The sequence below is a fragment of the Ixodes scapularis genome, unplaced genomic scaffold (assembly GCF_016920785.2).
Source record: "Ixodes scapularis isolate PalLabHiFi unplaced genomic scaffold, ASM1692078v2 PGA_scaffold9__187_contigs__length_104089568, whole genome shotgun sequence".
NCBI classification, from domain to species: Eukaryota; Metazoa; Arthropoda; class Arachnida; order Ixodida; family Ixodidae; genus Ixodes; species Ixodes scapularis.
Window position 1 is genome coordinate 9,969,435 of NW_024609884.1, and position 16,530 is coordinate 9,985,964.

Here is a 16,530-nt window from a genome sequence, read left to right on the forward strand (position 1 = left end):
TTGGTTTAGCAGGCGGTAGGCAGACCCCCAGAGACATGGAGGTGGGAAGTTTCTGGAGGCGAGGACATGACACTGTGGAGGGACACGTTTCCCACAATGACCAAAACCAATAGACGCTATTGGACGAAAGGGAGACTCGACTTGGCGCCAACAGCTGCTTTGGTCACCCTCGGGAGGGTGACCAGAGGGTGACCGAAGCGGTTGTTGTCACCTTTAGTCAGCTCTACTTTTCGTCCAATAGCGTCTCTTAGTTTTGGTCATCGTTGGGATCGCCTCCAGAAGCTTCCTACCACCATGTCCAGAGACACCGAGCGTCGTGACGGTCCACTTTTTGGTGATCGGCGCCCTCGCGCCGTCGGCTCCGGCCGGACTTGGAAGTGAACCGGAGTTGTTTCCGCGAGGTGTCGCCCGTGGGATGAGCTCCGTGTGTGTATCCCGCAGGCGGCGGCTCCGATTCAGCCCCGGGGCAACCCTTCGGGGGAGGCCCGGCCTGCCAGCGGGCTGGGCGTCCCGGGATGGCGCTGCTGTACCGGTTCACGCGGCTCAACGACCGCTCCAACACGGGCGTCTTCACGTTCATCGCCACCCGCTCCGTGACCCGGGACCTGCACCGGGACGCCACGACCAAGGACTTTCCCTTCGGCTACCACCGATGGGCCGTCTCGTTCGTTCGCACCGACAAGGTCTGTCTCCCTCCAGCAGCCCTTTCGCAACGACGCCCGCGAAGGGACACTCGTTGCATGCTACGTTCCGATACGAGCAGTGTTGGCAGCAACGCGTTGCCAGCAATGCCGTTACCTGTAACGCCTTTTTTTTTTCCGCGTACTCACGTACGCGTTACTTTTCAGAACAGTAACAGAGAACATACTTGCGTTACTCGCTAACTCTTTCTCCTAAGACTTCAAAAAGTACGCTTCAATATTTTTTCCGTGTTTCTAGGCGCGTTTTTTTCTCGCGAGTATTTGGGTGGCACCATAAAAAAGAATAAGATAATTATGTTAAATGTTTACGTACCTATAATGTTTCTTAAAATATGTCCCTTATGCATACCTCTAACGCCAGAAGAGTAAAACGTTTTAATTCATCGATAAAAAGTAACGCAAAAGTGACGTGCGTTACGTTTGATCGGTGACGATTACGCTTTCCGTTTATTTTGAGGTAACGTCGGTCCATAAGGCGTTCCTTTTATTTGCAAGTAGCGAGTAACATATTGCGTTAGTTTTTCCGTAACGCCTACAACAAGTTAAGAATGCGCCGTGTGAAACTCCCCACGTACAGGCCGCGGCATCAAATCGCTCCGCCGACCAACCAGAAAAGGCAGTAGCCACGACGAATTACGTGACGTCATTTCAAAATGGCCGCACCCTCGATCGACACGTGGATTGCACGTGACTTCATCGCACCGGCCTGGTGGTCGTCTCCAGAGCCGTATATGTAGAGAGTTTGGCCATTCGTTGGGAAGTAGAGAAGGCAAATGAGGAGGCATCATTGGCCGAAAGCGGGCTGGGCGTGTTTCAGGGTGTCTTCGCAAATTCGAATGTGGCCAACCAGAAGCCGGAAATAATACCCTGGTGGTGGTCGCGAGAAACAAACTTAATAAGTGCGTCGGAGTAACTCTCGGTCGCTGCAAATATGGTGCACGTGATGTTTCAATTACGGTCATCCAAAATCACGATGGAAGAGTGCGACTAGCGAAACGATCGGCATAATCCGTACGCCAAGCGCCGAGGGCCGAAAATCTGCCGTCCGAGCGGTCACGCTCTGTCCGAGTAAAGCAGAGTTGAGCGGCGGATTCGTTTCTTACATCTTTCTGGATGATCATGATCGAAACATCACGTGCACCCTATTTTCAACCATGAAGGGTTACTACACCTCACTCTTACGCGCTAATTAAGACTATATACCAACATATACATTTGATTAAAATAGTTCCTTGCTGCCACCGCTAGGGGATTCTTTTATTTTTCTGGTTGGTCAAGAGAGCATGCCAAGCCCTAGAGCCACTAAATGAGCTGCGCTTAGAGTATCGGCACTCCGTTCCCCGGCATTGTTGTGGGCGCCGCCATTTTGGCTCGTATGCAGAGCAGACGGAACTGCCGATCGTCATGATTCAAAAGTGCGACTTCCTCAGCATTAGATTCGGTTGTGGAAAGGTCACGCAATATTGCTTTGCTCTGTCACGAACTATTTCAACATTTGTGGAGGGCGGAAAGGCGTTTCCTGTGAATTCAGATAAAGCTTCAGATAACTGGCAACCATGATTTTACGACACAAAATGGCCAAGTGGCGTTACTCTGAAGCGTAGCTTATTTAGTGGCACTACCAAGCCCCATTTCCGAGTCTGGTGCACGCCCTGCCTCTGCCCGCGCCTCCCATTGACCAAACTCTCTGGTCCTCTCTATTTGCTCTTTTCGTGAAAAACAAGGTGGGTGGTGCGAAGTGTGTGCTCCAGGAAGTGATCGCTCGGCAGCAAGGCCACCGCAATGGCCGCTGACGTGACGTAAGTGCAAGCCATGCGTGCGCAGTAGACTCGGTTTAAGCAGCTTTGTAAGCGGCTTGAAAGCAGTTGCCATAGCAACCCGCAAAACGATTAACGTCGCAAGCCGTTGCAGTCGCACTCGGCTGGACTCACGCGACTGTGCGAACCACCCTTTAGCAGCCTAAATGTTCGTCGCTTGCGGAGTGAACGAGAAACGTCAAGACGATGCCCAACGGCCGAGCAGCGATGGCTGCGGACTCTCGTCGAACGCGCAATTAAGACGTCTGTCTGCCATTTTGGGTTATCCGCGCTCGGGGAAGCGTCAATTGTCGTCGAACAGATTACGTAATCGGCAAACACCTTTTTCTTTCTTTCGTTTTGTGCGCTCGTTAAAAAAAAATGCTAAAGAAGTTTTCGAAAAAAAAAAAAAAAAAAAAAACAGCTAGAGCTGAATTTTTGAGTATTTCTATTCCGGGGAACATGATTATCACGTTCGTTTTCCCCCAAAATGTAACTCAACGCGAGAAAACGCAAAGAACCTCCGACCAATTGTTGCGTCATAAAAGGATCTTTCGGCCGCCAAGCGCGTGTCGGTCGTGTGGGCAGCGCGTGCAATCGCTCGCTTCCTAGGTATCCCCCCCCCCCCCCCCCCCACACACACACACACACACACTGACACCAGTCGTGACGTCTTTTTTTTTTTTTACCTTTTTAAAAATTACAAGAGTGCGCGTGCATAGCTTTGATAAGCGTTGAAGATGCGCGAGAGCGGAGATTCCGAAAACTCCATTTGTGACGTCACGCTCCGAGAAGGAGGGGCTTCGGCGGTACCTTGAAAATTATTTTCTACAACCCCCGTGCACGAAATCGAAAAATAATCTCGATATTCGTGATCCTGGTGGCCAAATGATGACAATTTAGGTGTTTTTACTCAAACACAGAACCGCTTCAGTTTTCCTTTAAAGGAGCTGTGCAACAATTTTTGTACTCTGCACAAATACCGCTTAAAACGGATCCCTAACGTTAATGACCTATGAAACACGCGTTCGTTTTTCACCCCACGCAATAGAAGTCCCAGAAAAAAAATTTAAGAAAAACGAGTAGCGTTCACCCCCTCAACTCGCAGCCAGAACAAGCGGCCACGTGATCTGGAGCCGATTATATGCCGCCAATGTTGATCATAGCCACGCGCTGGGGTTGGCAAAGCGCAGGACACGCGCTGAGTTCCAGACATTGTTATGGCTCGGCTGTTGTCGTCGTTGCAGCGATTGGACACGGGCCACTACCCGAACGCTTCTCGAGCTAGTAATTATCACGAGCCTAAGTCGAGTGCCCACGCAATGCTCGGGTCCAATCTATGAACCGCATTCAAATATCGTCACTTGGGTGTACTGCGATCCCCGAGTTACGTCATCAAATTTTGCAAGGGAGAGATTGAATGAAAATAATCGCTTTTGTCCTTGAAATTACACCGCAACAAAGGAGTTTCTTGGCCAATGGCGTTGCGTGTGAGTATCCTTGAGTCCCAGGTGTGCCAGTAAGCTCGTGTAGAGAGAAAAACATTCCAATTGAATATCGTTGCACAGCTCCTTTAAGGTTGACTAAGATCGAAGAGTGCACAACCTCAGCCTACCTGCCGAACTCTGCCGGTATAAATGACTCTCTGGGTGTTCTAGCAACCCTGATCACCTATGAAACCAATTTCCGTCATGTACGTCGCCATGCACTATAGAGTGACTGACGACGCACAACACAATACCACGGCCACCGACACCCGAAGACACGCAATGCTTGCTGAGTCTCAAGCATCTAATAATAACTCAACGTCCTACTGAGATTGCGTCATAGGCTAATAAGAACGCCGAAGAACACATCACGGAGCAAGAAGGGTGTGCGATAGCGGCGAGATGTTTCGGTGGCGCCCTCCTATGGTTCCCCTTTGTGACGTCATTACCTTGCGAACAACAAGTTCGATGGTGTTTGTAAATAGCATGGTGGAAGCCTGAAATCATTGCGCTCTCAAAGCAACACGGCCAACACCGTCGAAATTAAAGTTCTTTCATTCCTCTTATTTCCGTCGATGGTATACCCTTTCCGACGTCATAGTCAGCTTTTGGGCCAATCGTGGAAGGCCGACCACAGCGACGCTTTCGGTCGCGCACGTCGCCAATACGGCCCTTGTAGGTTTAAACGATTCTCGATTTGTTGATCCCACCGATTTGGCTGTCCTTGGCTTCGTATTTTCTAGTGTGTGTAACGCGCTCTTTTATCCCGCGCGTCTACGTTTCCGCCAAGCGCTTGGGAGAGCTATTCGCTGCAATCCACGGACGAGGCTGATGCGACATTTAGACCTAAAAATGAAGTCTACGCTGCGATGCTCGTGCAGCGAAGGCTGTTTATTTATTTTATTTTATTTTAGCTCTAAACTCGTTTTCAGTTTCGTCATTCGCCGTGGATCGCAGCGACTGGACCTCCCAGCTGCTCTGCGGGAAAATAGGTGCATCAGATTTCTTGGAGCGAAAGGCTGCGCGGCGCCGGTCTCTGTTGCCCGTCGCCCAGTGTGACGTTGTTCTGCGCACGCGCGAAACAGGTGCTGGGAGTGCTGCTGAGGATCCGCAACCCGGCGCCGGGGTCCAAGTGCTACCTAGACTTTACCTTCACCCTGCTCAACCGCGAGCACTTCTCCAAGAACGAAGCCATCTCCGAGAAACAGGTGCCCAGTTTCCCTCGGAGCTCTTGCTTTGTCTCGCCAGCTGCACGCCTCGACAACCTAGAGTGCCGCGGCGCACGCCAAGCGCGCGCCTGGGGGAGCGCTAACTGATTGCGGGGATTTGTTGTAGAACTCGAACGGGAGCAAACGCTTTGCTTTCCCCTTTTTTTCTACTTCGTTTTGTTCTGTTGTGGAAACAACGTATAGTAGTAAGTTTGCGGATCCACGTTGAACACAAAAAACTGATATTCTACTCGATCGCACAAATTTGTTTCAGCGCTGCGGCAAAGGTGCGGACTCGACAGCGTGATTCCGCAAAATTCCCGAACACTCGCGCATAGAAAGCGCTTTCGAAAACACCCGCTGGCGGCCGCACCTTTGCCAGCGTGAAAGCTATAGCTTGCAAGCTACAGTTAGGTGCACGTGGATTAGAAAACACTACTCCGGGTGCAGTGACGCAAACGCTCTCGCATAACCGTACTTCGTTCTCTTACGAGTCCGGCCGCATTCGAAGGAACGGACACATACGACCACGAAACACATACTAAAAACGCGAGTCATTAATTGGGCCTTCCCTAGATATAATTGGTCTAGCGATGCTAGAACACGCTCAGAAACATGACAGACACCGTGGCGTTGCGCTTTTGAGGCTGTTCGTTAGGTCCCTAAAATTCCTTCATCCGAGAAAGAGGAAGGCTTCCTTTCTTTTCTGCGAGAGTAGCTGAGAGCAAGGCCGCCTCGGGATATCGCTGATGTGAAGGCATGGCGCGTGGAGATGCTGTCGTATAGGCAAGTTTCTGTTGACACGAGCGAGAATTATTAGTCAAAAAAGTAATTTAGAAATCACGGACGGTCTAGGAAACAAATTTTATGGCACCGGAAACAATTGGGTGCCGCGGAACAGCGCAGAAATCTAGACAGTGCGAGTGGATCTGCCTGCGTAGGCGCGGGTTTTATTGAACCAGGCGGGTTTTATCAGCTAGAATTATTGATATACACGTCATTTGACCTAGACAAATGTAAACATGCAAATTATTACGCCATATAATTATTGACGTGCAGTGTGAAAACAAGTAATATATATATATATAAAGATGCCTCGAGAAAGATGCGTTTGTTTTTAAGCAAACCATTTTAGCGGTGTAAACATTGTGTGGAAAGACGGATGTTTTATAAACAATAATTCCCATGAAACGGGAAGACACAGAGTGATGTTACGTAACATAGAAAAAAGGTTTCCAGTTCCTAGTAACAACGTAATGAATACAGTACCAAATGATCATGGAAAGTATTGCCTACAAAAACAAAACCGTATTTTTCAGGAATTCCGTCTTATTTTCTAGCCAAAAAAAAAAAAAAAAATACCGAAAACGCAAAGGTTTTTTGCTAGAGAGAATGAAACGAACGGCGGATAAAAGTAGCAAAAGTTTCTCTATGAAAGAGTTGTTATCTCTCCCCGTCTTCCGTGTTTATTCTTTCCAGTTAATCAGTCACAACGCGCCTTTACTAAAGAGACATGTTAACGCTTACAATTTTTGTCACTTATCTTTCAATAAAATATTTTTGAGCCAAATGGCTAGTTTGCACCGCCACCGAAATATCAACAGGAGAACAGCAAACCCTTCATAAGCCAGTAACTCCGTCAAAAGTCGGAGACCTTAATAAAGATAAATATACGGACGCAAAAATAATTCTGCCCCAAAACCTATCTTCCAATTGCAATATTCTACTCGCGTACTGTCCCATACGACAAACAAAAGTCATAAGAAGTTCTTACCCACTAAAGACATCCATGCGATCAAGCCCGCGTCCTGAGTAAATTTGAGAATTACCATCCCAGACAACGGTCGCTTGATGCCTCTTGAAACCTCTCAAAACTCCTCGGGATGTCTTTCACCGCGGCCGAAAGATAACACGGAAGCCGTAGCATAAAATGATCACAGACGAACACGCACACACGACATTAACAAAACAAAAAAAGGAAGTCACAATCCTCTGTGCAGCGGAAACTACTTTGGAAGCCGACCGCGCGTTGCATAACCGAAGACGTCGTCGTCGTCGTGCTCAAGCTCGTCCTCGTCGGTTATTTTATGGATATCCTCTTCTTCTGCAGCGTCTCGACGTTCTTTGTAGACACTCGAATCTCACGAACACAGGAGAAAACGCCCAAAAGAGAGCGATTTAATATCTCGAGTCGATACGCACATGTTCATCCACCTCCCGAGGCTATGAAGGCTATGGCCACTGCACAGGGCGTCACAAAAGAAAATTTACACAGTCTTTTTTACCGCAAAAATAAACTAGGCATCGCCGAACGCTCATTCTCCGCCCAAAGGTAGCGCTAGAGGTCACAATCAGATGCCAAAGTTTCAGCCCGATCCGTCACCTTATTCAAAAGTTATAAGTGATTTTCTGAAAATTTCAATGGAAAAATGGCGGCCGACGAAGTTTTCGAACACATGGGGCTCTATCACACCAGAAACCGAAAACGGGCAAAAATGGGTTCCATTTTTCCCATTGAAATTTTTAGAAAACCACTTATAACTTTTGATTAAGTTATCGGATCAGGCTGAAACTTTGGCATCTGGTTGTGACCTCTAGCTCTACCTTTGGGCGGAGAATGAACGTTTGGCGATGCCTAGTTTATTTTTACGGTAAAAAAGACCGTGTAAATTTTCTTTTGTGACACCCTGTACTTAGGCAGTGATGCGATGACAGTCGCCCTCTGTTCGCAGGCGGTATTTTCGTATCTTTTGTTGTAGAGATAATATAGAAACTTGCAATCCCCAACCTCAGAAATTCATCAAAGATATATAATGTTTTTATTAATATAAAGACGCTTAATTTTACAAACGGGTGAATTTAAAGTGGCATTTGGTAACATTTTAAAGACGGCACTACGACGTTCAAATAGCTGATTGTCCGGAAACAAAGAGCGAACAAGTCCTGGGACAAGCCCAACTTCCAGAATTGCATTTTCCCCCTGGCGTTGCTGACATCATACCTTCGAGCACTCCAGCCTTGCCTCTTGGTGGTGCTGCTCAGAGACCAGCGCTCCTCTGAGAAAAGGAAGGGAGAAGTGTGCGAGAGGGAATGAAGAGAAGGAAAACGGGAACCGGTTTTCTGTCGGCAGAAGACGATACACTGTCGATCGGCCTTTAAAGGGGCACTGACACATCAAAATCATATTTTTTTTTATTATCCGAAACGATTGAAAACGATGCCGGGACATTACCCTCAAAATTTGAAATTTGGGAATTCAGTATTTGTGAAGTAAAAAAACAATTTCCAAATACCGCATTCGAAGTTCCCGCGCGATCGGCGCCGGTGCCTTGACGTCAAAAATTGTGGAGACCTGAGAGTCCACTTTCCTTTCACCACTCCCCGCTGTTGCCATGGCGACCCAAAGCGAGGAGGATAGGAGCGAGCGCCGGCTAGCGCCGGCGTTGCGGCGGACCGGTTTTGAGCGGTGTTGCCTGTTTTCCGTTGGAGGATACAAATCCAGGAGACGGCACCACAACGAACTCCCGATTTTTGGTATTTCAAAAAGAAGGGCCGTAGTGCGTTCGCAATTGCGTTAAAAAACATGTTTTAGGATTGCCGTCATTAAATGTTATAGAGATGTCGCCTACAAAGCTTCTAAATTTCCTGATTTTTGACGTCACCGATCAAAAGAAGCGAGGAGGCGAGAGGCGGGAAAATCAAACGCCAAAAATAAAAAGGCGCGCGCGCGCGCGGGAAAATTTTTTTTCGCGATGCGGTTTTTTTTTGCGTGTCTATGGCTGCAACTTGCATCGTTTTAGACAATAAAAATAAATACGACCTTTGGGGTGTCAGTGCCCCTTTAAGGTGAAAAAGAAGTATAGACGCTTTGCACAATCGCCAGACTGAGCCGCCATAGCTGACCTTCTCCTGTTTTACCGAGATGCCGAGCCACCGAAGCGGACGTTTATGAGCCTCCAAAGAGGTCTATGATGGGGAAAAGGACGCAGTAGCACCTAAAGTCGCAATAACCTGTTCTGCTGTGGCAATGAGGACGTGAAGCGAACGGAATAAGAGGAAACAAAAACTGAAGGTCGCTTATGGCGGCGCCCATGCACAGCTGCTGCAAAGCGTCTATACGGTTTACGGGCACGTCGGTCGTCAGCCGTGCTCGTTGCCTTCCAACCGTGATTACCGTTCTGTTTTGTGTTCCGGTGCCACCGCCCAGGTGCGGTTCACGTCCGAGGAGTCTACGCACGGCTCGTCGCGCTGGATCCTGATCTCAGACCTGCAGTCTCGGCGCTTCTCCGACGAGACCGGAGAGTTCCTGCTGGAGCTTTCGCTGTCCAACGTGACGACCGTGTTCGAGACGGACATCCGGGTGCCGCAGAACCTGGTGAACCAGCACCACCATCACCACCACCACCACCGGGGCAGCGCCACCGGACACCAGACACAGAAGGAGTGGGCCACCGTCACGATGCCGGGCCAGGTGGCCGTTGCGGCCAACGCCTCCTCGCAGCTCCCTCGGTGCGCGAATCTACAAACACTCTGAAAGAATGCAGCCGTGCGTCTGCTTTTCTGCAGAGCGGCTATGGAATTCAACACTGCCATCTGCAGAGGGAGATTGGCAATCAAAAAGCAGAAAAAAAAAGAAAAAAAAAACTTTTCTAGTTGAGTCGTGGTAGTGGGCGTGATTTTCCACGTAGTCTAGTCATGCTTAGCGTCACGCAGATAACTTTGCATTTAGGTAAAAAAGTTTCTTGCGGTTGCTTCTGTAGATTGCAGTCGTTAAGTTCTATGAGTGCGCTGCTGGAAAGTACACGCTTCGGGCATTTTGTAGGGCGTGGTTTCACTGCTCCACTCGTCTTATGTCGTCAGGAACACGGGAAATTACGTAAGAAGTCTGCGGTAAAGCGACTCACCGAACCGGAGTTGATGATAGCCAATAAGTACGCATCGTATATCAATGGTGCATAAACTGCAGTAGGGTGAAGCGTTAGGCGAGTTGGTTTTGCATATTGAAGAATTAAAAACAGGGCGAGCAAGACGGAGAACAGGAGGAGCGCTCTGTCTGTCTACGCTTACTCTTGTCCTTCGTCTTGTTCGCGCTGTTTTTAATTCTTCATTGGCGCATAAACTGCGTGAATCCTGTGCGGATCTGCTCTTTGCTTTTCAAGTTGACTCAGCTGCTGCAAATATTCCGGAAAAAGGGTGGGGGGGGGGGGGGGGGGGGGGATCGGGTCGGGTCGGGTCTCAGACACAGAGACACAGTTATGTCTATCTTTCTATCAGACATTCGGCTCCATGTTGCGGTGCGCGTTAGCTGTTCTTGAACTTGGAGTTTAGGGAGCCACTGATATGGTAGCTACTATGGTGCGAGGTCTTCAGTGCATGAAAGTCAAAGTTCAAGAAAATAATTTGCACCCCCCCCCCCCCCCCCCCCACACACACACGCACAGACTTTACAGGTGGTATACTTTTGCTCCTCTTATTTTTACGTGACTCAAAGCGTGTTGCGGCCCCTGTGCCTGCCCCAGATTGGAGTCCTCCTACTTTTGCTTCGGGGGCTTCGAGTGGAACATCTCCCTGCTGCCTGAAGGGTCTCCCGAGGACGGCGACAATGGCCGGCCCAGGGTGCTCCTCAACAGGCTGACCGGTGAGACCGCCGCGGCCCTTCATCCTGCTCACTCGTGTATCCCTTGTTGTAGCGTTGTAGGAGGGTTGGAGGGGAAAGTGAGAGCCAATCGGTCGCTGAACGTGAGGCTATATATCTACGTGCCTGCTGGACAATGAACCGGCTGCCTAGCGGCACGTGACCAGAGCTGCGTCAGCTGCCACAAGACCCGCTATTGATTGGTGCTTCGAGCGCGTCGTTTTCGCTAAGGAGTGAAGAGAGCGTGGATTGTAAGCCGTAATGAAGCGAGTAGCTCGCGAGCCGTTTCGACGATGCATCATTGAGACATATATACGGCTGCGTGTTCGGTACACTCGTGTCTCGTTAATTGCACCCCGTTAATATATGCATGAGAAAAAAAAAAGTTTCGGGAACGAACTGGGTAAATACGTGCGTTTTTTTTTTGTTTAGTTATTAGGAAACACTCCTAGTATGCACGAGCTTTTAAGGAACGCAGGCATCAATTTCAACGGGACATGACTGAATTGACCAACGCGTGGCTCCGATATCGGGCCGAAGCGGAGGCACCGCTTTTGGCGCATACGTAGACGCGTCACTCGACGCCAATCTGGTATCTGCGCTGTGGCCGCACCGCAAACGCGGACGTGTTTGGGGGCAGCGCGCTGGCGGTGAACTTTGGGGTCGAGACTCAGGGCCGAACGTTCTGTGCGCACGCAGGGTTTGACCACCCGTGCCGAGTGCAGTACCGAGTGGTGCTGGGCGAGGGCGAGCGCCGCGCGGACTCCGGGGTGCTGGACCAGATCTCGGACCTGTCCGGCAGGATCCGGGGCTTTTCACTCCGGGGACCGGGCGCGGCAGACCTCCTGCGCAGGGGCACGCTCCGGCTCCAGCTCCACATGCTGTCCGCCAACGCCATCTCCGAGGCCAAGGTATACGAGTTGCGACGGCACTTTAGACAATGAAAGTTTATCTTCATTCCCTTATTTTTTTGTTTGTTTTCTTTTTCATTGTCTCTTCGGGGCTGCCCAATATGACCTCGCGGTTGTAGCCGCGTTAAATGCACATTCCCGCTGTTCTGCCATGAAATAACGGAGGTCAATCTACGTCTTATCGGCGAGAGAAAATTTCGAGAACGCGTTATTGCACCGAGTTCGCCTGCCGCTTTGTGCGATTGAGCCCCGATTTGTAACACGAACCGTATTCACGTCCCTAATGAAGCGAAACACAACGCACGCGCGTTTAGACACACGCACGCACTCGCGAATGAGAAGAGAAAAGCAAATTAAACTTTAACGCTTGCTCTCGCAATCTGTGTCTGGTGAAAATTCTTCGCCTAATCAGGATACTCGCCTTTTCGAGGCCGTTGCGGTAATGACCCGCGGCGGAGGTAAAGCTCGCTGATTAGAAGTTTGACTTAACGACTCGATGGGCAAATGGGGGCCTATATTTGGGTTGCGGGGTACAACCTTTTTTTATCTTTTGCTGGTGGGCAATGATGCGATAAACCTACCAGCGCAGCGCGCGCGCCCGTACGCGAAAGTTGCGCCTGCTGACGACTCGCTTTGCCGAGGGATTACACTGTCGCAAATTACAGGTGCGCTTCATTGCGTAATCAGGTAGTTCTCTCAGGACTTTGTCGGTTTCTGACGGGCTCCGTACGAAGCGCGGCGCTTCTTAATTGCATTCATGCCTTTTTTTTTTTTTTTAGGTTTAGATCGGAGTTATCGCTTTTATCATCGAGATCCGTGGCGAGTGGTCACGCTTCCTGGGAAGCCCTTTGTAGAACATCCCTGTCACGATCATAAACACTGCAGTTGAGGGACCAGACGTAATCGTGCATCGATCTTCTTCGGGGAACTTTCGAGCATAATGGTGGCACTGATCAGACTGAGTTCTGTGTTTGGCCAATGATTTGCTGTCGCCTTTAGAAGCCGGTTGCCCTCACAATTTGCGGGTAAAGTCTTATCCAGCCGCCAGCTGATCCGGCATGCTCCTCTAAAACAGAGAAACGAATTTGTGAATAACCTGACCGAGTAATGGGAAAGAATATGCGCATCGGCGGTCGCGGTATGAACGAAAGCCGGTGCATGTCCAGGTATCGGCGACTGGCAGCGGCACAACAGACCCTTCGGGCAATGGGGCGACGGCGCCCAACTGCTACGACCGGGACAAGCAACCCTGGTGCGTGGAGGTAGACCTTGGCTCTGACTGCGTGCGGCTCAAGCTCTACTACGCCGAGCTGCAGCACATTCCCCGGGGACATCTGAGATACGTCGCCTGGAATGCCTACCTTATACGCAGGTGAGCCGGCAGGCCCACAGGCTGGCAAAGAAGAAAATTAGGCGCCGAGTGCTTAGAATGGGAAGAGCGCCTTTAGAGCGCGCGACACTAGAGCGCCGACGTTAGAGAGAGCGACACGAGGGCGCTGCGACAGTAGCGCGCTTGACTCTAGAGCGCATGTCACGAGAGCGCACGACCAGTTAAGCGAAGACCGCAAAATTTGTGATGTACTCGCGGCTTCACAGAGAGAACAAAATTGTGCTATTTATCGCATTGAAGCATTGGTGATATTTGATTGATTGAATAGGCCTTTAATACAAATAATAATAAAACGGGCACGACTCTTTCTAACCAATTTTTGACTGACATGGGAGAGAAAAGGGGACAGGGGAGTAGGCTGGGGCATATAGGTGCCGGTAATGTTTTCAGTCTAAGATTTCTTCACAGTGCTGCGGTGCGCCCTCTCGGATATACTATAAATGATTTACTTTTTGCTATATCTGGTCTATTCTTGACAGGCATTTGAACTCCGATATTTTTGGTAGCTATTTAGACATCCCTCGCATAAGTTAATGAAGAAAGCTCACCGCTAAAAAAACATATTAGTAAAAAACTCATCGAAGGAAAGCTCAGCGCAATTTTATCGGATGCAGATCTTTCCAGTCTTTTGATTCCAGTCTTTTGACGGATACAGGAAAACCTCCCCTGCAAATTTGTGATTTACAAAATCAAAGAACTAATGAAGCTATTGTATTCCTAACGAGCGTATTGGTAAGATGTACTAGATAACAGAAAGTATAAAACAGAGAGAGGGCGAAACACAGACGAGTACATTCTTTCAACTCCCAACAAAGTTTATTCCATGGAGTGCGAACGCACGTTCCTCTGCGCAGAGTTAGGGAAATGGGGAAAGGGCAGAGGCAGAGGGGGAAGTAAGAGGAAGGAAGGGAGGGTGGGAGAGGCGGCTGGGTGCGTGGACCCGTTGGGGTCGGGCCGCTCACCGAGGTCGTCTAATCACCCCGGACAGCTCTTGGCTCAGATAATCTATCTCTCTATCGGAGGCGGCTGGCGAGGGGGAAGAGGCATTGACTCCGTAGTTTTTTATCGCAAAAGATTCGATAACTTCCCTGCCGAATCTCTGAGGACGGCGCCCGAGCACGCGCGTTTTCTTGAACCTTGGCTCACATCCTCCGCATGTGCGGCGATGTGCTGCAGTCGGGTGCATCGTTTCCTCACTGGGATCGGCGACCTCTCGGAAGTGCTCTCTCAGGCGGTCATTTAGGCACCGCCCCCGTTTGCCCGATATATTCTCCCCCGCAAGAGAAAGGAATGGAATAGATTCCTTTTCTCTGGCAAAGGACGAACTGCTTTTCATGTTTCTTGGGACAGGGATTTGGAGGGGAAGGATTATTGACCTGACGGCACATCTGCTTCAGTTTGAATTTGCACTTGAAGACGACTCCTATGTCGAAACTTGAGGCGAGCGCCTTGAGGCGATGTGAAGTGTTGTGCGTGTACGGAATGACGGCGAATTGTTTTCGGCGGGGTCGGGTGTAGAGGGAGGTGTGTTGGAGGAGGTAATAAGCCTCCTTAGAGTATTTGTCAGAAAGTCTTCTGGATATCCGGCTTTCCGCTGCAATTTTTTTTTTCTGCGAAAATGCACGCTACAAATATGCATCTTATTATTATTATTTTTTTTTGTAATGTCAGCTTTTTGTAACACTTCTTGGGTTGTCACACGCAAACATTTGGTCAACTCATTTCGCACTGTCATTGCTGAATTCCGCGACACAAATCCCTGCCAGTTTTAAGTAAAACACGCGATGCCCGAAAAAGTGGTCGGTCCGGGCGGGCCACTCGCGCTGGACTGGTTGTGCGCTCTCGAGTCGCGCGCGCTGACGTCGTAGCGCTCTTGAGTCGCGCCCGCTAACGTCGCGGCACTCTAGTGTCGCACGTTCTATACGTCGCGGCGCTGTAGTGTCGCGCGCGCTAAAATCGTGGCGCTCTACTGTCGTGCGCTCTAGTGTTGTACAGCCCTTAGACAGCGAGGGGTTCATCTGCTCTTGAGATATGGCGGCTCTGTTTCACGCTCTGGATGAGCGATTTGGCTAGAGCGGCGCGACTCTTAACACGGTAGTGATACCACGTTCGCACATGGGTATGTAGCTGTAAGCCACACTCGCCGTGGCACAGAAGGGCTCCTGCGCTGAGAAAGGAATAAAAAGCAGGCGAACAGAGACGAGGTGTTCTTCTGCTATCGAATGGGAGATATGCTACTTGCTATAAATATATAGTCCTTCCAATTCAACAAATTTAATCAGCGAATGCGCCAGCTCTAGGGTCTTCGGACATGCTTTTTTTTTTTTACTTATTTTCTTTTCAGAAGCGAATTCCGCAGAGTTTTTGGTATAAAACTGTCTATTCTAGTTCGTACATAATGCATTACGTTAGCCGGTAGCGGCATGTAGCGGGATTTTGTAGGACAATTAGTGGACACTGCGTGACCAAGTTACATCGAACGCAGGTCAGTACTTTCCCGTAATTGTCTTCGTTCGAACTGACGTGGGGTGTCAGCGTCAACGCCCAAAACTGTGCCGCACGTGAACACATTTCAACACACTGGTGGTTATGATGGTAGCCTTCCGGTCGGGTGAAAAAAACGGAAACAAAAAAGCAGCAGCAGTCATGTGTTCGGGCCAAAGGAGTCGCGCTCTGTACGTGAGTGCTTTATAGTAGAATGAGAAATGGGCTAGGCGTATGGGTTAAAGCTCCTATTGTAATTTTTTAGATTGCCTCAGCTCATTAGCAGATTTCGGGAAAAATCTCTTTACAGATTCATAAACGGTAATCTAAATTCACGCTCCTATTGTTATCGTTATAAGCGGGTGTCGTACTGAAGTTCATTTGCGAATACTTGTTGCACGAGGCACTTTAAAATCGCCAGATTAGAAGATTCATTGCGCTGGCAAACTTTGGGCTTTATAGTATGGGGATAAAACGCTACTTTATAGGCGGACTGGATTACGGTTTCATTAGCATCCATATAGAATATTTCACCTCGTGTCCCACACAATTAGGATGTCTGACTTCTCCATCTTAAAACGACGCCACCAGAGCAATCATTCTCAGTAATCCGTTCAAGGCCCTTACCCAGGAACATAATACAATTGCCACTGAGCTTGTCTCTTCTTAATCCTCCCTGTCTGCCTTTAAGTGGATTATGCTTGCAGGGCCCCGTCCTCCCTCGAGCAATTTCGTTGCTGATCCATCGGACAAGCTTGACCTCGGACAGGCAATTACTTGCGTGTTCGTGGTTCGAATCGCCGTTGTAATTAAATCGTAGTTGTAATCGAGTCGTGGTTGAAAACTTAGCGAAAAGTGTAGTAGTTGGTTTAGCTGATTCGCCGAACACCTACACTGCGACTCGCCCAGTCAGCATTT

General features: G+C 49.3%; 1 protein-coding gene across 1 annotated transcript in view; it reads left to right on the top strand.

The window, feature by feature from the left end:
* The first annotated feature begins 500 nt into the window (after positions 1–500).
* LOC8030683 overlaps positions 501–16,530 on the top strand; it is a 38,889-nt gene continuing 22,859 nt past the window's right edge. The window contains exons 1-6 of the mRNA XM_040498868.2: positions 501–683; positions 5,070–5,192; positions 9,400–9,701; positions 10,712–10,830; positions 11,527–11,738; positions 12,905–13,110. Of these exons, the coding sequence (XP_040354802.1) occupies positions 516–683; positions 5,070–5,192; positions 9,400–9,701; positions 10,712–10,830; positions 11,527–11,738; positions 12,905–13,110 (1,130 nt within the window). The 5' untranslated portion in view covers positions 501–515. The remainder of the gene's footprint in view (positions 684–5,069; positions 5,193–9,399; positions 9,702–10,711; positions 10,831–11,526; positions 11,739–12,904; positions 13,111–16,530) is intronic.